This window comes from Bos indicus, chromosome 8, assembly GCF_029378745.1.
Source record: "Bos indicus isolate NIAB-ARS_2022 breed Sahiwal x Tharparkar chromosome 8, NIAB-ARS_B.indTharparkar_mat_pri_1.0, whole genome shotgun sequence".
Lineage (NCBI taxonomy): Eukaryota > Metazoa > Chordata > Mammalia > Artiodactyla > Bovidae > Bos > Bos indicus.
The window spans coordinates 23,331,039-23,353,429 of NC_091767.1; the positions used below are offsets into that span (position 1 = coordinate 23,331,039).

General features: G+C 38.1%; 1 protein-coding gene across 1 annotated transcript in view; it reads left to right on the forward strand.

Annotated features, from left to right (window-relative positions):
- Positions 1 to 17,092, forward strand: part of HACD4 (3-hydroxyacyl-CoA dehydratase 4) — a 28,849-nt gene extending 11,757 nt beyond the window's left edge. The window contains exons 4-7 of the mRNA XM_070794473.1: positions 8,045 to 8,157; positions 12,507 to 12,613; positions 15,171 to 15,296; positions 16,460 to 17,092. Of these exons, the coding sequence (XP_070650574.1) occupies positions 8,045 to 8,157; positions 12,507 to 12,613; positions 15,171 to 15,296; positions 16,460 to 16,539 (426 nt within the window). The 3' untranslated portion in view covers positions 16,540 to 17,092. The remainder of the gene's footprint in view (positions 1 to 8,044; positions 8,158 to 12,506; positions 12,614 to 15,170; positions 15,297 to 16,459) is intronic.
- Positions 17,093 to 22,391: the final 5,299 nt, after the last annotated feature.

The following is a 22,391-nucleotide window of genomic DNA, read 5'->3' on the forward strand; positions in this document are numbered from 1 at the left end:
GTCCCCAAGGAGAGTGTCTTAAAACAAACCCTTTTAGAAACACAGCAAAGTTTCACCCTAATCTCTTTTAATCCATGAAGCAGGTGCTTCTTTGCATTGCTAGATTAAATAATCTTCCCCCCCCCCCCATGAAATCATATAATTTTCTCTCCAGTTTTGAGTTGGGAACAGGCTTATATTGTTAGAGATGAAAACTGTACTGAGGATAGTGTCATGCTATGAGATTCTCAAAGCTTTGCTTCCTGAAAATGAATTATATACACAGTTCACTCTGTAGGTAGGATTTTTTTTTTCTTTTTTGTACCTTTTGTATTGGATCAGGAATTTCTTCAGTGTGATAGTTATAAAGCTATTGTTGTTGTTCAGTCGCTAAGTCATGTCTGACTCCTTGCGACCCTATGAACTGCAACACCCCAGGCTTCCCTGTCTTTCACTGTCTCCTGGAGTTTGCTCTAACTCATGTCCATTGAATCAGTGATGCCGTCCAACCTCCTCATTCTCCCTCGCCTCTTTTCCTTTTGCCTTCAATCTTTCCCATCATCAGAGAGTTTTAGTCACAGTATAATTTTAAAGATGCTGAGATTAACTTTTTTATTTACTGATAGTCCTGACTATCTACAAGAAAAACATATTTTCTTATAAATATACTAATTACTACATTAGATTATACTTATTTTTATTTTCAGTATAATGACTTAACACAAAAGTTAAATGACTTACCCAAGTTCACAAAATTGTAAATGGTGGAGCAAAAATTTGGATTTGGGTTCGTTTTCCTGAACACTCAACTATTATGCTACACTTGTTTATAGTATCTGTCCATAAGTACCTATGTCCTTATAGGCTGGGACATAGCCTACTTCATAGGCTGGGATTTGATCTTGTTCATCTTGCCATGTCCACTGGGATTCAGAATAGTGCACTCAATAAATATCTATTGTTTGATGAATAAATAAATATATACAAATAGTATTTAAATACTTTTGTCTTACAGATAATAATTGGTGACTTTTCAACATTTAAGGGTATGTTTCTGAAGTTCTCAACAAAAGTTCATAGGATTAAAGTAGTTTGGGTTATCCTTTTAGTAATGTAATAGTCTTTGAAGCTACTACTCAAAGACTAATTAAACAACTACTTGATTTTTAAGACTGTAGAAAGTCTCTCTATAGTTGAAGGATGATTTTTACCCCTTCAATAGTTTCTAACTAATTTGTTAGCTGCCATTAAAAAGTAACATTTTAATTTTAACAAATTAAATTCTTTGACAAAGAACACTTTAATTTTAGTCATGGCTTAATCTGGAGTTCAGAATTCCCAAACAGAACATAAAACTGCAAAATAATTTTATAGTTACCATATTTTTGAGTTGGTCACATTACCACCATGTTTAATGTGGCCCAAGTTAGTGTTTTCACTGTGCTTTTATTCTGCCTGTTTGAGTTGCACAAAATATTACAAGACCCTGTATTAGTAATTGTCATGTTCTCATAGGATTTGTCTAAAATTACAAAGTGCTAAGTTGTCCCAAGGATAAAGCTCTAAATAACTAGTCAACCATTATATGTAAAGAAAGTAATAAATTTTAAAAATATATTCTTGAAAATTGTTTTGGTGTTGATTCAGAAAATCAAGGAGATTCTTTTAAGTTTTAACTTTTCAGGAGAGGCTTTTTTTTTTTTTTTAATAGACTGTGACTTAGACTTTATATCTGCTTCCTTGGTGGCTCAGGCGGTAAAGTGTCTGCCTACAATGTAGGAAACCTGGGTTCAATTCCTGGGTTGGGAAGATCCCCTGGAGAAGGAAATGGCAACCCACTCCAGTACTTTTGCCTGGAAAATTCCATGGACTGAGGAGCCTAGTAGGCTACAGTCCATGGGATCGCAAAGAGTTGGACATGACTGAGCAACTTCACTGGTTCACTGATAGACATTATATGAGAGTCAGATCAGATCAGTTGCTCAGTTGTGTCCGACTCTTTGCGACCCCAAAAATTGCAGCACGCCAGGCCTCCCTGTCCATCACCAACTCCCAGAGTTCACTGAAACTCACGTCCATCGAGTCAGTGATGCCATCCAGCCATCTCATCCTCTGTCGTCCCCTTCTCCTCCTGCCCCCAATCCTGCCCAGCATCAGAGTCTTTTCCAATGGGTCAACTCTTTGCATGAGGTGGCCAAAGTACTGGAGTTTCAGCTTTAGCATCATTCCTTCTAAAGAAATCCCAGGGCTGATCTTCAGAATGGACTGGTTGGATCTTCTTGCAGTCCAAGGGACTCTCAAGAGTCTTCTCCAAAACCACAGTTCAAAAGCATCAATTCTTTGGCACTCAGCCTTCTTCACAGTCCAACTCTCACATCCATACATGACCACAGGAAAAACCATAGCCTTGACTAGATGAACCTTTGTTGGCAAAGTAATGTCTCTGCTTTTGAATATGCTATCTGGCTTGGTCATAACTTTCCTTCCAAGGAGTAAGCGTCTTTTAATTTCTTGGCTGCAGTCACCATCTGTAGTGATTTTGGAGCCCAGAAAAATAAAGTCTGACACTGTTTCCACTGTTTCCCCATCTATTTCCCATGAAGTGGTGGGACCGGGCGCCATGATCTTCTTTTTCTGAATGTTGAGCTTTAAGCCAACTTTTTCACTCTCCACTTTCACTTTCATCAAGAGGCTTTTTAGTTCCTCTTCACTTTCTGCCATAAGGGTGGTGTCATCTACATATCTGAGGTTACTGATATTTCTCCCGGAAATCTTGATTCCAGCTTGTGTTTCTTCCAGTCCAGCATTTCTCATGATGTACTCTGCATATAAGTTAAACAAGCAGGGTGACAATATACAGCCTTGACGTACTCCTTTTTCTATTTGGAACCAGTCTGTTGTTCCATGTCCAGTTCTAACTGTTGCTTCCTGACCTGCATACAAATTTCTCAAGAGGCAGATCAGGTGGTCTGGTATTCTCATCTCTTTCAGAATTTTCCACAGTTTATTTTGATCCACACAGTCAAAGGCTTTGGCATAGTCAATAAAGGAGAAATAGATGTTTTTCTGGAACTCTCTTGCTTTTTCGATGATCCAGCGGATGTTGGCAATTTGATCTCTGGTTCCTTTGCCTTTTCTAAAACCAGCTTGAACATCAGGAAGTTCACAGTTCACATATTGCTGAAGCCTGGCTTGGAGAATTTTGAGCATTACTTTACTAGCGTGTGAGATGAGTGTGATTGTGTGGTAGTTTGAGCATTCTTTGGCATTGCCTTTCTTTGGGATTGGAATGAAAACTGACCTTTTCCAGTCCTGTGACCACTGCTGAGTTTTCCAAATTTGCTGGCATATTGAGTGCAGCACTTTCACAGCATCATCTTTCAGGATTTGGAAAAGTTCAACTGGAATTCCATCACCTCCACTAGCTTTGTTCCTAGTGATGCTTTCTAAGGCCCACTTGACTTCACATTCCAGGATGTCTGGCTCTAGGTCAGTGATCACACCATCGTGATTATCTGGGTCGTGAAGATCTTTTTTGTACAGTTCTGTGTATTCTTGCCACCTCTTCTTAATATCTTCTGCTTCTGTTAGGTCCATACCATTTCTGTCCTTTATCGAGCTCATCTTTGCATGAAATGTTCCTTTGGTATCTCTGATCTTCTTGAAGAGATCCCTAGTCTTTCCCATTCTGTTGTGTTCCTCTATTTCTTTGCATTGATCGCTGAAGAAGGCTTTCTTATCTCTTCTTGCTATTCTTTGGAACTCTGCATTCAGATGTTTATATCTTTCCTTTTCTCCTTTGCTTTTGGCTTCTCTTCTTTTCACAGCTATTTGTAAGGCCTCCCCAGACAGCCATTTTGCTTTTTTGCATTTCTTTTCTATGGAAATGGTCTTGATCCCTGTCTCCTGTACAATGTCACGAACCTCATTCCATAGTTCATCAGACACTCTATCTATCAGATCTAGGCCCTTAAATCTATTTCTCACTTCCACTGTATAATCATAAGGGATTTAATTTAGGTCATACCTGAATGGTCTGGTGGTTTTCCCTACTTTCTTCAATTTAAGTCTGAATTTGGCAATAAGGAGTTCATGGTCTGAGCCACAGTCAGTTTCTGGTCTTGTTTTTGCTGACTGTATAGAGCTTCCCCATCTTTGGCTGTAAAGAATATAATCAATCTGATTTCGGTGTTGACCATCTGGTGATGTCCATGTATAGAGTCTTCTCTTGTGTTGTTGGAAGAGGGTGTTTGCTATGACCAGTGCATTTTCTTGGCAAAACTCTATTAGTCTTTGCCCTGCTTCATTCCATATTCCAAGGCCAAATTTGCCTGTTACTCCAGGTGTTTCTTGACTTCCTACTTTTGCATTCAAGTCCCCTATAATGAAAAGGACATCTTTTTTGGGTGTTAGTTCTAAAAGGTCTTGTAGGTCTTCATAGAACCGTTCAATTTCAGCTTCTTCAGCGTTACTGGTTGGGGCATAGACTTGGATTACTGTGATATTGAATGGTTTGCCTTGGAAATGAACAGAGATCATTCTGCCATTTTTGAGATTGCATCCAAGTGCTGCATTTTGGACTCTTTTGTTGACCATGATGGCCACTCCATTTCTTCTGAGGGATTCCTGCCCGCAGTAGTAGATATAATGGTCATCTGAGTTAAATTCACCCATTCCAGTCCATTTCAGTTTGCTGATTCCTAGACTGTCGACATACACTCTTGCCATCTCTTGTTTGACCACTTCCAATTTGCCTTGATTCATGGACCTGACATTCCAGGTTCCTATGCAATATTGCTCTTTACAGCATCGGACCTTGCTTCTATCACCAGTCACATCCACAGCTGGGTATTGTTTTTGCTTTGGCTCCATCCCTTCATTATTTCTGGAGTTATTTCTCCACTGATCTCCAGTAGCATATTGGGCACCTACTGACCTGGGGAGTTTCTCTTTCAGTATCCTATCATTTTGCCTTTTCATACTGTTCATGGGGTTCTCAAGGCAAGAATACTGAAGTGGTTTGCCATTGCCTTCTCCAGTGGACCACATTCTATCAAATCTCTCCACCGTGACCCGCCCGTCTTGGGTTGCCCCACGGGCATGGCTTAGTTTCATTGAGTTAGACAAGGCTGTGGTCCTAGTGTGATTAGATTGACTAGTTTTCTGTGAGTATGGTTTCAGTGTGTTTGCCCTCTGATGCCCTCTTGCAACACCTACCGTCTTACTTGGGTTTCTCTTACCTTGGGCGTGGGGTATCTCTTCACGGCTGCTCCAGCAAAGCGCAGCCATTGCTCCTTACCTTGGACGAGGTGTACCTCCTCACCACCGCCCTTCCTGACCTTCAATGTGGGATGGCTCTAGCCCATTAAAAAGCAAAGGTGAAAATGTCTCAGTGTGTCAGAACAAGGAATTTAGAATGACATGGTCTAGATTTTGCTTCCACATCTGTAGCAAGTCATTTTCACTTTGTAAAATGACTACAAAGAACGCTTTCTTTGTAAAAGGCAGAAAATGGCAGTAGCACTTCCTGGGGTTGTTATGGAGATTAAATGAGATGGCATGTGTTTAGACACAGGCACAAAGTAACCAGTAATTTTTTTTTTTTTTAACCAATTTAGGAATATTGCCAACTATATTCTCCCATTGTCTTGCCATTGAATGGTCAAGATAGAGTTAAATAACCATCAGATAATTTGTTAATTAGATGGATATCATCGAGGGGGTGATGGGTCTTCACATACCTGTATGGATGTGGTTGTGTTCTGGGGGGCATGCTTATTGCCTCTCCTATGCAGTTGGGATTCCATCACCGATGTACCACAGTCCCTTAAGTGATTATTTTCAACAGTGTTTCTTTGTGCAGCTCCAGCCCCTCTTTGGAGAGTCTTTTCCCTCCCTACTCATCAATTGAGGGGCAGCCTGGCATTACAACTCTGGAAGCCAGGAGACTCAGGGTATATATGTTTCCAGGTCTGCCTCTAGGTTGGGCAAATCACTTGATTTCTCTGGTTCCCAATTTCCTTGTTTGTAAAAAGGTGGGGCTGGGTATGTATCTAGCAGGGCTCCTAGAGATCTGTCTTATCAGAAATAGCTTATGTTCTTTGGTGGCTCAGATGGTAAAGCGTCTGTCTACAATGTGGGACACCTGGGTTCAATCCCTGGGTCAGGAAGATTCCCTGGAGAAGGAAATGGCAACCCACTTCAGTACTCTTGCCTAGAAAATCCCATGGACGGAGGAGCCTGGTGCAGGCTACCGCCCATGGGGTCGCAAAGAGTCGGACACGACTGAGCGACTTCACTTTCACTTTATGTTCTTTATTTCAGTAGTCAGCCATGTAATTAGAACTGTGTTTGTGTGCACGCATTCATGTGTTTATCTCCTGAGATTTTGATCAAAAATTAGATAATTTTCCCAATTAGCAGACACTGATGAAATGTAAGATTAGGCAGTGCCTAAGTACTTGTTTGCTGCTAAGATCTTGTTATCTGAAGGTTGCTGTGTGTCACTGCAGCAAGCTCGGGTCATTCAGTAATTAATCATTTCAGTTAAGTCTACTTCATTACATAAATATGGTTAAGTCAAGAAACTAGAGCATTGAAAGAAAGACTAACAAAAGAAAAACTGCCATGTAGGTAGCTTCCATCGATTGACTAAGGTTTGAATTGTGTCTAATTTCCTTAGCTAAGTAAGGGCCCTCTTGACTCACCAATGTGGTTATAAGCACGCTGATACAGCTTCTACATGTGAATTTCTGATCCTCTGGCCTGATATTGGCAAATTTTGGATTTCTCTGCACTAGGTGATTTTCCAGGACTAACAGGCTGTGATTCAAAGTCACAGATTATCCAAGTCTTTTCTCCCTGATCCACTTTAAAAATAAAGACAGCTACTGAAAGACACAAGTCAGCCCTCGTCTTTATCACTAATATGCTCTCGCAATCTCAGGGATAGTTTCCTGTGACCACTGTGAGGAAAGTAAAATATTCTGTTAAAAGCCAACAAAAATGCAGAATATACGAAGTATATTAATACAGCATAAGAATACATATATTTAGATTGGAAAGAGGAATGTGTATTTTGAGGTCAGTAATAGGAGCTAAGCCATAAGTGTGTGAATTCTCAGTGATTTACAAATGCTTACTGACTTGGAAAAAATATGAATTTGTGAATTCTTTTCACTTTCCACTAGCGTATGAGGGTTAGGATTATATTATTTCCCACCTCTCAACTCTCAACACCCCTGCACCACACCCCACCCCCACCCCCCCCCAAAAAAACTGTGGTGGCTTCTTGGTTGGATGAAACGGAAATTTCTTGGCCTGACATTCAAAACTCTTCACAAGCAGCATGTTTTCAGTTTTATCTCCCATGGTTCTGTTTGTGCACTTCCTTTCTGGCCCTCAGGGATGTTTTGGCCCCCAGCACAGCTGTGTTTTCACACCTCCACGTCTTTGCTCTGGCTGCTCCCCAGGATGCCCACTCTCCTATCCAGTCTACCTGATAAACCCTGTCCATTCCTCAAGATCCAGCTGAAATGTTGCCTGTCTCCATGTATCTCTCTGCATCCTTTTCCCACACAGTCTATCTCCCCCACCTCTCCTCCCATACATGGCCCTTTAAATGACAGCATTATTCACACTGTGCTGTAGTGACTGCCCCACATTCTCTTACCGGTGCTGCCCTGTGTAGCAAGGATGAGGCTTTTCATTGTATATGTTGTCTTAGCTCCTGATATATAGTGGACACCCAATGAAAGCTTGTCAAAGTGAGTAAAACCATGTGTTCATGTGTCACAAGAAGGGACATGCTGTGATTCAGATGAAATATCTGTTATGTTTTTATCCATTACGTTCAATTTGGAGAATACAGAAAAAAAGAAACCAAAAAGGAGGAAATGAAATTCATCCATAACCTTACTCCCCCAGAGATAATATTAATTGTATAACATACATATTTAGAGTTAAAGCATATTTCTTAAGAGGAACTTTGGTTTTTAAAATTAGAAAATTACCTACATGCTATACAGATGATCCTAATTCTTGACTTTGCTATTTCTTTTGTTAGCTCACAGAAAGAATAATTGTCCTTTTTATGGTGATCACCAGTCAAGAAGAAGTCCAAGAGAAATACGTGGTGTGTGTGTTATTCATCTTTTGGAATCTATTGGATATGGTTAGGTAAGGAGGCAAAATAACCTCTTAAAGCCAGATTACTTTCTACAGTGAAACCAGTATTAGTTGCCTGTGTTTGATTGCTCAGAGATAAGTACATAACCTCTTTTCATATTATTTTATCTTGATATAGAAATGTATTTTTTATGCTCTCCATAATGGGCATATCAAAGATAATGAAAACCTACCATGGTATTACAAAAGCAAATCAGTGCATTCAGGCATAACACCAATTGGGAATAAACCTCACAGCTGTTTGCTAATGAAAGGCATTCTCTGCAATTGCTCCAGTACATGTTACTTTAATAAACAAAGCCAGACTTTTCTATCATAGTCACAATTTACAAAGTTGGTTTCAAGAGTATTTTAAATATAGGGCTTTATCTCTCTGGGGTGAAAAACACACCTCCACAAACATGTGTATACAGCTCCAGCAGGTTCAAATAACTGAAGCTTGTTCATGAGCTCACTGGGAATCCTTGGACCTCAGGTTTAGAATCCTTGTCCTAGTTGGTGTTATGTTGACTTCTAAATTCTAAAGCTTTGCAATAAGATGAGCCTAGTAGTATCTCTACCAGCAATGGTGTAAAATAGCCTCTTTGCACAGTGGCTCACTTTGGAGAGGTTCCTAACTGCTACTTCTTGAGAACTGTCCCTCTTGCTGGAAAGACCTGGATGTGAATAGGTAACAAAAGTCCACAGCATTTTAGCAGAGGTTATATAAATTCTTTCTGTCAAAATCTTGGCTGAGTTAACATATTCTAAGTAGAATGATTAAAATGAAATATTTTGTTGAATTAAAATGACTATAATTCTTTGTTATATATAACTTAGTTATTTCTCACTTTTACCTGAAAGATTTGTGGACTTGGGGCAAACTTTAGGGACTTTTATAGCCTGTGAGTTCCTGTTTATGAGACATGGAGCCTCATCTGGGACTGTGTCTTGCTTTCTTGTTGTTATTTTTTTTAATGTACATCATTTTTTAAAGTCTTTATTGAGTTTGTTACAATATTGCTTCTGTTTTATGTTTTTGTCCTTTGGGCCACAAGGCATGTGGGATCTTAGCTCTCTGACCAGTGATTAAACCTTCACTCTTGCATTGGAAGGGGAAGTCTTAACCACTGGACTTCCAGGGATGTCCCAGGGAACTGTGGCTTTCTCATGTTTTATTCTCTGTATGCTCACTTCTTTCAGTATCAGTCCAGTCTCAGATAAGTTCAGTAGACCCATTAGAGAACAAAGTAGTTTTGGCATTGAGAGTAGTATTGTGATGTGATGGAAAGACTTTGGGACATAGAAGTAGAAGATCTCAAGATGAACCTCACCTCTACTACTAATGCTTGGACAAATCACATAATCTTAAAAATAACAGCAGTGGGATAATTCATGGACCTTAATATTTACCCTTTTAAAGTATAAAATTTGTTGGTTTTAGTTTATTCAAAGATATGTGTAACAATCACCACTATCTAATTTGAGACCATTTTCATTGCCCCCCAGAGGAGCCCCAAATCCATCAGCAGTCATGCCCCCTTCCCTCTTCCTTCCAGCCTCTGGCAACTTCTAATATACTGTCTGTATGGATTTGCCTGTTCTGGATGGTTCATATAAATGGAGTCACATGACATGTGCTTTTTGTGATTGGTGTCTTTCACTTAGTATAATGTTTTCAAGGTATAGCCGTGTTGTAACAGGTATCAATATTTATTTCTTTTTTGGCTGAATAATATTCTGTTACATCGATATACCAATTTTTATTCATTCATTTGTCAGCTGATGGACTTTGGGATGTTTCTACTTTTTGGTCAGGAGGAATACTGCTATGAACATCCATGTACAAGCTTTTGTGTGCACATATGTTTTCATTTCTCTTAACCTAGGAGTGAAATTCCTAACTGCTTAACCATATTGAAACTCTTTTTTTCCTGTGTAAAATGGGGGTAGAATTAACTTCCAAGTTTACCTTAGAATGATGTTTTGAAAAGCAACTTCCTGAAACTGATGAAAGTATCTGTGAAAACTCCACAGTAACACGATGGTTAATGGTGAAAGACTGATCTTTCTTCCAAAGATCAGGAACAAGACAACAATGTTTACTCTTGTCTCTTTTATTCAACATTACACTGAAGTTCTAGGCATGGCAGTTAGGCAAGAAAATGGTATAAAAGTCATCTACATCAGAAAGGAAGGAGTAAAATTATCTCAGATGATACAATTTTATGTTAAAAAATCATAAGGAATTCACTAAAAGCACTAGAATAAGCTAGTTCAGCAAAGTTGTAGAATACAAAATGGATATACATTTGACCCTTGAACATGTGAGGGTTGGAGTGCTGACTTTCTGCACAGTTGAAAATCCATATATAACTTTTCATATATAGAGTTCCTCTCTGTCTGCAGTTCTGTGTCTGGATTCAACTAACCAGCGAGTGTAGCACTGCAGTACTTACTATTGAAAAAAATCTTCATGTAAGTGGACCCACATAGTTCAAATCTGTGTTTTTCAAAGGTCAGCTTTACAAAAATTAAATGTATTCTACCCATTTTCAAGGGCCTATCCTAAAATAAAATTAAGGAAACAATTCCATGTACAATAGCATCTAAAAAGTACTTAGACATAAATTTAACAAAAGATGTGCACAAGTAGTGCACTAAAAACATTGTTCAGAGAAATGAAAGGAGATCTAAATACATGGAAAGATGTCCCATGTTTGTGAGTTGAAGACAATGTTTTTAAGATGGAACAGTTCTCAAGTTGATCTTCTGCATTCCAGATTCAATGCAGAAGTTGAGAAGCTGATCCTAAAACACATATGGAAACCTCAAGAAACCAGAGTAGCCAAAAGAATCTTGAAAAAGAAGAACATAGTTAGAAGATTCGCACTTCTCAATTTCAAAACTTACTACAAAGTAAAAAAAGTTGCACACATCAAGAGTGTGATACAGACATAAAGATATAGCATGGAATAGAATTGATAATTCTGAGATAAACTTCCGAATTTATGGTCAGTTGATTGTTGACAAGATGCCAAGATCATTCAGTGGAGAAAAATAGTCTTTTGGAATAATCTTTCAGTCAAATGATGCTGGGCCAACTGGATATCTACATGCAAAAGAAGGAATTCGGTTTGTTACTCTACACCATATATAAAAATTAACTCAAAATGGATTAAAAACATAAACAGAAGAGCTAGAACTATAAAACTCAGAAGAAGACATAAAGGTAAATGTTTTTGATCTTGGATTTGACAATGGATTTTTAGGTTTAAAACCCAAACCACAAGCAACAGCAAAAAAGAGACACACTGGACTTCTACAGAAATGATTTCTAAACATATGCAAAGATTCTTACCTACTTTTTTAATAAGAGAAAAAAACATCAAAGTAGTGAAATGCCATTTTTTCCTTGTATTGGTAAAGAACAAAAAGTTTGATAACATGATAACATGCTGGTGAGTGCTTACACTACTGATGTATATTATATATAGTGTATACACAGAGATAAGCATAGGCAAAGGATTTTGGAAAGAGTATATAAGAAACTGGCATTGGACATTGCCTCTGAGAAATGGAATGAGGATCCTGGAGTGAATGAAAGATTTACTTTACTGCATTCGTGTTTTCCAAGTTTTGGATTTGTTTTGCCGTATGTATGCACTGCCTGCGCCAGTAGTTCTAAGTGTGGTCCCTGGGCCAGTGGCCTCAGCATCACCTGGAGCTTGTTTGTAATACAAATTCTCAGGTCCCTTGAATCAGATGCTCTGGAGATGCCTAGCAATTTGTGCTTTAGCAAGCCCTCTGAGTGATTCTGATGTATGCTTAAGCTTGAGAAATAAAAAGATATTGACTGCTTCATCTGTTACATCACAAAGGCAGGTTTAAAATCACCTCCTGTACTCAACACAAGCTCCTAAGGCCCGTTATTTAGTTGTTTACACAGGATGGCCCATTTTAAAAAAAAGTTTTTAAATTATTTCCATAGATATTTATAGGTCTGTCTGTCTTAAGAAACTTAGCTGCTGTATAAAATGGGTTTGGCTTCCAAGTGAAATTGAAGTCACTATTTGAGGAAACTTGTAACTGTAATTTGCTAAGGGACAAGAGTTACATTTTTTCCTCTTTACCTCTATAATTATCTATGATCCACCCCACGAGACAAGCCAGACTGACATGGTTCCTCTCCATCCGTTTTTTTACCTCTTCTCCTGCTTACATTACAGGAAATAAAGTAAGGAATTTGCATGCTCTCTGGTTTTACCTTTGTATTCAGTTACAAAGTAAAGTGTTTTCTTCTCCTGTTATTTCCCAGACACCAGCAGCAAATGTTGATGAGCAAACTTGTCTCCTTTCAGGTACACTTACAGCATGTTGTCAGTCATTGGAATATCCTATGCTGTCTTGACATGGTTCAGTCAAACCCTGTGGATGCCAATTTATCCTTTGTGTGTTCTCGCTGAAGGTAGGAAAAGAGTGACTTTCTGTATTGTTTACTGACAAAGCAATAATGGTTCACAACACTTTCTGATGATTAAATTACTATTTTTGCCACTGTTCAGCTGACTCAGTGTTATCTCTCCTGGCATACTTCCCTTGATGCAAAGAAGCAAAGCATTAAAAAGCAAAGTTAGAGGAGGAAGCAGTTCTGCACAGTAGACAAAATATTGGATGAGGAATGAGGACATCTGAGTGCAGGCCCTTACCTTCATTAACTCGCTGAGTTTTGGGTAAATCATTTAACCTTTCTGTTTCCTCATCCAAAGGGGGTTTAACATTTAGTGACTCAGTGATTATTTTTAATGCATAGAAATTCAGTTCCCCCTAGCAGGACTAGCCTTTCCACTTACCAGCTATTGTGCAGCCTACTTTGCCAGAGACAATGAACTCTACATATAGATTAATCATCGGTTTCTCAGGGAAACATTTCTCAACTTCCTCATCTACACCAGTTCCCACTATGAATCTCTTTAGTAAAACCTTAGCAGTAATTAGACATTTGCATGATTCTTTGATTAATATAGATTTCCCTGTCTAGTCTCTAAGCTTCACAGGAATACGGGGTTGTCTTTGTTTCTTCCTTCCTTTCTCTTATGAACCCAATGTACATAATCAATAAACAATGAATTATTAAATACAATGTGAAGTAAGCTGATTACTAAGCCTAAATGTAAAACTTAAGCTTAAAATCAAGTGGTTAAACATCTATTTGCAAAGAGCTTGAGGATATTTGTGGAATATATGCTTCCTTCTGTAATAGATTTAGGAGACAGGAAACTCTGAAACGGACATGATAAAAGTTTTTGAAAACCAAAGGCATAAAGAAATGAAGAGAGCACATGTTAAGGTAACTAAGGGAAAACATATAGAAATATTTAACATAAAATGATGGTGACATTGATAATAATTGTAAAGTATATATGATACCCACATGTTTTCTATCCACCAATGACCAGAGAAAAAGAGCTTATATTCTAGTAAATCATATTAAGTATCATCTTAAAATATGTTTTGTTTTCAAAAGGAAGAATTATTGAGTTTTGAAATTAGACTATGCCAAAAGAATCTAGAAAATCTTAAAAACCATAAAAAATGGATTGCACATTTATTTGAGAACAAAATCCCTCACTCATTGAAACATTTATTAAGTACCTTCATTTGTTAGATAATATAAAAATACTGTAAAGAATATATAAAGTAATAAAGTAGAAATATGACTAATATTTTCCTAAGAATAAAGGACGAATAAATATGTAGCAGACTTTTCTTTTTATTCCGTAATTGTAAGCCTTCTTGTTTCTTAGGAAAGCTTTGTATATGGTTGCTGTAAAATGCATATTCTTTTATTAAAATTAGATTCATATACTTATTCTTGCAATTAAGAAAAGCATATGCAGAAACATTTTGAAAGCGTATATAACAAAATATCGATAATGATTAATTCTGGGTGGTGGAATGTAGGTGACTGCAATTTTGTACGTTTCTATATATTTCCTTTTTTTTTTGGTGTCAAGTGCAGACTCTATGCTGATGCCACTGTCTGGCTATAAAAGCTGTAGGCACCTGACTTTTCCTCCATCTTTTAAGGAAAGAAATTAAAAATAATAATTTTAGACTCAAAATAAGTTGCAAAAATAGTGCATTGTTGCCATGTAACTTCACCCAGCTTACCTTGATGACAACATCTTACAAACCGTAGTACATTGTCTTTTTATCCCATGAAATGTTATTAAAGGTCTATATATGGGGTATAATTCCATAGAATATTCAACTCTTTATTTGACAAGAGCCTCCTCCTTCAAAGTAATTGGAGGCCAGCATTTCTCACACTATTCCTCAGAAGTTTTATTAAGTACTGCTGGGGATGGGGAAGAATAAGCAGCTCTTCCAAGACCAGTTAAACTGAGGAAATGGGTGAAACCAGTTTCTTTATTGCAGAACTTGACAGAATCTCCATTCTACCAATGTGTGTTGTGAAACTCTAAGAGGAAAATATATGAAGCATTTTCCATGTTCACTCATCTATCACCACTACTTGTGGCTAAGAGGACAGGTATTTTGAGATACCATTTTTGGTACAAACCACTATGTATAAAATAAATAAGCTAAAAGGATATATTATACAGACAGGGAATATGGCTGATGTTTTATAATAACTATAAATGGAGTATAGCCATTTATACTTCACTATACAAAATCATGAATCACTCTGTTGCACACCTGAAACTTATACATCAACTATACCTCAATAAACAGAGAAACACAGTAAACTCTTTCTATGTAGGCACAATAAAATAAAACAAGGATAAAAATTTAGCAGATCCCACTGCTGTAATGGCCCTGCCAATCTGATCTTCAGTGCATTTCCATACCAAATTATAGCTTTGGCAAAAGGATTCAGCAGTTTTCACAGGATTGTCATTATCAAATTCAGAATATCCTTCAATTGTGCTAACATACATACATATCCATGTAGCAAGGTAAGAAGGGAAACCTTCATGATTTGTTTTTTCTTTAAACAGCATTTACCATCTATCAGTCGCTGCCTTATTTCGAATCATTTGGCACTTACTCCACAAAGCTGCCCTTTGACTTATCCTTCTATTTCCCATATGTGCTGAAAATATATCTCATGATGCTGTTTGTAGGTAAGTAGCTTTTCTGTTCTGTTTTTGCATTCTTCCTGTGCTTTTTGGTTTGTGCTGCCATCTACCTTGGTATCAATAGAAAGGTCTGTAAACGTGCAAGAGATGATAGAGGATACCTGGAATGATGACCTGGACCTTATTACTTATTAGTAAAGCACTTAGAAGTTATTTCTAATGGTTTTTGCAGAGCATTATGAGATCAAATATATCACTGTATGAACAAAAAGAGTTTTACTGGCAGAAAATGTAACTGCTTTGTGTATGAAATTTTCACCAACAGACACAAGCATCTACAAAGAAAATCAGGATGTCAAACTAAGTAAACTTGGCTATCTTTGGATTTCCCATTTGTATCTGTTTCTGATTCCTGTTTGTTTGGCCGTATGTGCTAGCATTTCCTAGCAGGCAAGTGGGAGTAGGTGCTAAAGACTCAAGAAAAATATATGGAACTGAGAAAACCTGATCGATTAATTAATCTGTCCAGGAAATCGAGAAACAGACTTCTGTTGTTAAATTTTAGTTTCATCAGCTCTAACCTTTATACATCCTTAAGATAAGTATTACCTCTAGAAGATAACAACTATCAGGTATGTAAGAACAACACATAAAAAAGAAGACAAATGTGAAACTTTGGGGGGAATGGAGAGAGCTAAAGAACGGGGAAAAGTTCCTTCTTTGTAATATGCAGAACAGTAAGATGGAGGAATTTACTTCCCCTTCTGCAGAAGATCTGATCACTCTTTAAGTATTCTTCTTTGAGTCTCCTTTGCAAGTGTCCTCTTCCTGGACTCCAGGCAGTATGCTGTATTTCAAAACCATGGTTCTTTCCAAAGAAATTGTTGCTGCTGCTGCTAAGTCACTTCAGTCGTGTCCGACTCTGTGTGACCCTATAGACGGCAGCCCACCAGGCTCCCCCGTCCCTGGGATTCTCCAGGCAAGAACACTGGAGTGGGTTGCCATTTCCTTCTCCAATGCATGAAAGTGAAAAGTGAAAGTGAAGTTGCTCAGTCGTGTCCGACTCTTAGCGACCCCATGGACTGCAGCCTACCAGGCTCCTCCGTCCTTGGGATTTTCCAGGCAAGAGTACTGGAGTGGGGTGCCATTGCCTTCTCCAAAGAGATGGTTAATCAATCTTACTTTTGCCATTTTCTTCTCTACCTTAGGAATGTATTTCACCTACAATCATCTTTATTCAGAAAGACGAGACATCCTCAGAGTGTTTCCCAATAAGAAGAAAATGTGAAGCATAGCACTGGGATGTGACATGAGAAAGAAGAGGCTTGTGGAGTCAGCTGCAGGAAACACAACACCGGAAGTATTCTGGTGAACAGATATCTAGTATTTGACAAAAATCCATAACATGGAATAATTGCACTCCTCCCCAGAACTCTTGACATACACCACAGTCTGTTTTTCCCACACATTGTTTTTAGTTCATATACTCTTCACAACCTGTTTCACCAAAGCTGTGAATTTTACACAAGTTAAGTTTGTATTGTGTGAAGCCTGATTATTTTCCTGTAAAGGTAATGAGAAATAGGATTTTAACTGGAGTAGATTCAATTAAACTAAGAAACCAAAGTTGTTAACTTAAATGACATCTATTTACAACTATTTCTTTTCACTTCTGAGTTCCCATGTAGCAGCTAATCTGTGGGAGGGGAGTGGTGTGTAATATGCCCTGTACTTTTCTAGAATAGCCCATTTTATAGACTGATATCACTGTGCCCATAGTTAACACCCACCTTAAACATTAGACAAACTTGGAAAATAAAACATTTTTCCAAACACTGAAAGAGTATTGTTAATATTACACAAGTTGTTTGGACTTTGCTGTCTTAAAAGAGGACCCTGAGGAAAACAGAACAGACTTTGTTTCACAAATCATGCCCCATATTCCTTTCTTGGAAGATTTAATCAGGCCATATACATACCTTACACGGAGATAAAAGGTACACAAATATAATAAATCAATTTAAAGAAAACTGAGAACTAGTGATGCTTCAGATTATTACTGAATTATTGCTAATTACTGTAAACCATATGTCATCACTTACAGTTTTTAAAAATGTTCCTTTCTTTGAAGATCTAAAATATATGTGAATAATTTACTAATAGAATTTTTGTACCTTCAGTATATCATTCATTTTTCTTGAAAGAATTATAAAATCTTATTATCCAGTAACTATGTAAAGTGAACGTGAAATCACTCAGTCGTGTCCAACTCTTTGTGACCTGTGGACTGTAGCCCACAAAGCTCCTTTGTCCATGGGATTCTCCAGGCAAGAATACTGGAGTGGGTTGCCACTTCCTTCTCCAAGTAACTATGTGAGAAAGAGTACTAAATATTGTGTTAACAATAAGAACCAAGTAATGGGGATGTCATTATAATAATGGGTAAACTTATTTCCACTAAATAAAATATTTAAAAAGAAACAATTGAGTATTACTAAAGATAGTTGGTGTATTTATGTAGTTATAATTTTTGGAATTTTAAAATAAATGTTAAAATTATCCTTGTAAGAAGCTACATTTTATTTTGCTTTTGTTTTGATTGGAAGTATAGTTGACTTAAAATATATGTTAGTTCAAGTGTACAGCATAGTGATTCAGTATTTTTGCATTATTTGCCATTATAGGTTATTTTAAGTTAATGGGTATAATTCCCTGTGCCACACAGTTGCTTAACGTTTCATTTATAGTAGTTTGTTAATTCTTTAACAAAGAATTTAACATACCCTTAATTTGTTACTTCCTCCAGTCCTTTCCTCTTTGGTAACCACAAGTGTGTTTTCTATGTCTGTGAGTCTGTTTCTGTTTTGCATATACATACATTTGCATTATTTGATTCCACATATAAATGATATCATAGTATTTGTCTTTCTCTGACTTACTTCCACTAAGTATTAATATAATATACTGAAGGTCCATCCAGGTGGCAGGCAGTATTTCATTCTTTTATGGTTAACTAATACTCCATTGTATATGTATGGCTGCTGCTGCTGCTAAGTCACTTCAGTCGTGTCCAACTCTGTGCGACCCCAGAGATGGCAGCCCACCAGGCTCCCCTGTCCCTGGGATTCTCCAGGCAAGAACACTGGAGTGCCTTGCCATTTCCTTCTCCAATGCATGAAAGTGAAAAGTGAAAGTGAAGTTGCTCAAGTTGTGTCCGACCCTCAGCGACCCCATGGACTGCAGCCTACCAGGCTTCTCCATCCATGGGATTTTCCAGGCAGGAGTACTGGAGTGGGGTGCCACTGCCTTCTCCGATATGTATGATGACTGAATTAAGAAGGTGTGCCATAAGAATATGTATGGCACACCTTCTTCAATCATCTGTTGATGGGCACTTGGGTTGCTTCTTTGTCTCGGCTACTGTAGACAGTGTGGCTATGAACATTGGGTTGCATGAATCTTTCTGAATTAGTGTTTTTACTTTTTCTGGGTATATACCCAAGAGTTGAATTGTCAGGTCATATGTGTGTGTGCATGCCTGCTCAGCTGTGTCTGACTCTTCGACCCTATGGATTGTAGCCCACCAGGCTCCTCTGTCCATGGGATTTTCCAGGCAAGAATTTTGAAGTGGATTGCCATTTCTTCCTTCAGGGGATCTTCCTGACCCAGGGATCAAACCCATGACTCCTGTATCTCCTGCATTGCAGGTGGATTCTTTACCGCTGAACTGCTGGGTCATAAAGTAGTTCTGTTCATAATTTTTCTAAGGAACCTCCACACTCTTTTTTATAGTGGCTGCACCAATTTACATTCCTACCAATAGGAATTCAAATCCTGCTGATGTTTTGATTGGATTGTTTTTTGATGTTGAGTTGTATGAGCTGATTGTATATTTTGGATTTTGACTCCTTGTCAGTCACATCATTTGCAAATATTTCCTTCCATTCAGTAGGTTGTCTTTCATTTTCTTGATGATTTCCTTTGCTCTGCAGAAGCTTTACGTTTAATTGGTCCCATTTGTTTATTGTTTATTTTTGCTTTTGTTTGCCTTGAGTTCAGTTCAGTTCACTCGCTCAGTTGTGTCCGACTCTTTGCGACCCCATGAACTGCAGCACGCCAGGCCTCCCTGTCCATCACCAACTCCTGGAGTTCACTCAAACTCACATCCATCGAGTCAGTGATGCCATCCAGCCATCTCATCCTCTGTCGTCCCCTTCTCCTCCTGCCCCCAATCCCTCCCAGCATCAGAGTCTTTTCCAGTGAGTCAACTCTTCGCATGAGGTGGCCAAAGTACTGGAGTTTCAGCTTTAGCATCATTCCTTGTTTGCCTTAGGAGAAAGCAAAAAATATTGCTGTTTTATGTCAAAGAGTGTCTTTCTATGTTTCTTTAGTTTTATGGTTTCCAGTCTTACATTTAGTTCTTTAAAATCTATTTTGAGCTTATATTTGTAATAGTGTGAGAAAATGTTCAATCTCATTGTTTTACCTATAGCAGCCCATTTTCTCCACCACCGCTTATTAAAGGGGCTTCTCTGGTAGTTCAGTTGGTAAAGAATCTTCCTGAAGTGCAGGAGACCCAGGTTCAATCCCTGGGTTGGGAAGATCCCCTGGAGAAGGAAATGGCAAACCACTCCAGTATTTTTGCCTGGAAAATCCCATGGACAGAGGAGCCTGTTGGGCTGCAGTCCATGGGGTCTCTAAGAGTCGGGCACAACTGAGTGACTAATACACTCAAACATACACACTTATTAAAAAGACTGTCTTTTCTCCATTATATATTCTTGTCTCCTTTGTCATAGATTAAGTGACCAAAACTGCATGGGTTTGTATGTGGGCTCTGTATTCTGTTCCATTGATCTATGTTTCTGTGCCAGCACCATGCTGTTTTGATTACTGTAGCTTTGTGGTAGAGTCTGAGGTCCTGGAAGGTGATACCTTCAGCTTTGGTCTTTTTTCTCAGAATTGCTTTGTCAGTTTGGGTTCCATGTTCTTTTGTGGTTTCATGTTAATTTTAGGATTATTTTTCTAGTTCGGTGAAAAATGTCATGGGTATTTTGTAGGGATTGCATTAAATCTGTAGGTTGCTTTGGGTAGTAGGTCCATTTTAATAGTATTAATTCTTCTAATATGAGAGCCCACCCTGTGTGTTTTGATCAGAGCATTTAGTCCATTGACATTTAAAGTAATTATTGATAGCTATGTACTTATTTTGTTACTTTCTTTTCCAGTTGTTTTTGTAGTTCTTCAGTGTTCACTTCTTTTTGTTTCTCCCATTGTGGTTTGATAATTTTCTTTTTTAGTGTGCTTAAGTTCCTTTCTTTTTGGTTTTTGTATCTTGTAGGTTTTTGATTTATGGGTACTATGGGTTCATATATATTGGTTCATAGTTGTATCTACTAGCTTTAAACTGAAAAGATCTACATTTTTTACTCCCCTCTCCCACATTAAGATCCCTGGAGAAGGAAATGGCAACCCACTCCAGTATCCTTGCCTAGAGAACCCCATGGATGGAGGAGCCTGATAGGCTACAGTCTATGGGGTCGCAAAGAGTCAGACACGACTGAGTGACTTTACTTTCACTTTCCCACATTTTGTGTTTTTGAAGTCATATTTTACATCTTCATGCTTACCCTTTACTGTTGATTGCAATTATAGTTGCTTTTACAATTTTTTACTTTTGTTTTGATCTATGTACTGCCTTATTTAAGTGATCTTTATCCTTATATTTGCCTTTCTTATTGGGATTTTCCTTTTCCTATATATTCTTACTTCTTTTCCATTTAGAGTAGATTCTTTGACATTTCTTTTAACTTTTCTTTTAGGTTTCGTATTGGTGGATTCTTTTAGTTTCTACTTGTCTGAGGTCTTTATCTCTCCTATTCTAAATGATAATCTTGGTGTGTAGAGTATTCTAAGTTTCAGGTTTTTTCCCTTTTAGGATTTTGAATGTATAATGCCCTCCCTTCTGACCTGCAAAGTTTCTGCAGAGAAATCAGCTAATAGCCTTATGGTGGTTCCTTTGTATATGACTATTTATTTTTCTCTTGCTGCCTTTAGAATTCTCTCTCTGACTTCTGCTGTTTTAATTATGTTGTGTCTTGGTGTGAGTCTGTTAGGGTTCTTCTTGCTTGGGACCCTTTGTGATTTCTATATAAGGGTATCTGTTTCCTTATTTAGGTTTGTGAAGTTTTTAGCCATAATTTCTTTAAATAGGTTTTTGACCTCTTCTTTCTTCTAGAACCTCTGCAGTGTGAATGTTGGCACTTTTTATGTGGTACCATAGATCTTGTATGTTGCTTTGTTTTCGTTTTCATTTATCTTTCTGTCTGCTGTTCTGATTGGGTGATTTCCATTATTCTGTCTTCCAGGTCACTCATACTTTCTTCTGTGTCATTTAGTCTGTGATTCAGTACTGCTAGAGTGCTGTATCAAAAATGTGTGTGTTAGTCGCACAGTAATGTCTGACTGTTTGAGACCCCATGGACTGTAGCTGGCCAGGCTCCTCTGTCCATGGAATTCTCCAGGTAAGAACACTGGAGTGGGTTGCTGCTCCCTTCTCCAGGTATTTTCCCAACCCAGGGATTGAACCCAGGTCTTCCACATTGCAGGCAGATTCTTTACCATCTGAGCCACCAGGGAAGCCCTTATCAAAAATGGATAATACAGTTATCTATTTTTGATTTGGTTTTCTTTATAGTCTCTAGTTCCTTGTTAAAATAACCTGTGCTTAGATAAATTCTGTCACCTAATTCAGTTATCAGTTTTATTACCAATGTTTTGAATTTGTCTAGTAGACTAATGATCTACCAGTTTCATTATTTTTTTCAGAAGTTTTCTCTTCCTTTTCACTTAGCCATCTCTGTCTCTATGGATTTAGGTGAAACATTTATCTATTATGGTCCTGAAGGGGCATTTTTATGTGAAAGTGTCCCTTTGTAGACTGTGTGCCCAGTATCTTTGGTGTGAGGGCTAGATTTAACGTGGACAGTAGTCACATTCTTCTCAGCTTGTGCTGTCCACTATCACCTTGGTATGGCATGTGGCTGGTGTTGGAGGAGCAAGAGTCTGTGTGTGCTGTGAGGCAGGACTTCCTCTCTGCTCATTGGCCATCACTGCCCTGTCAGGGGCAGGGTCTGATCC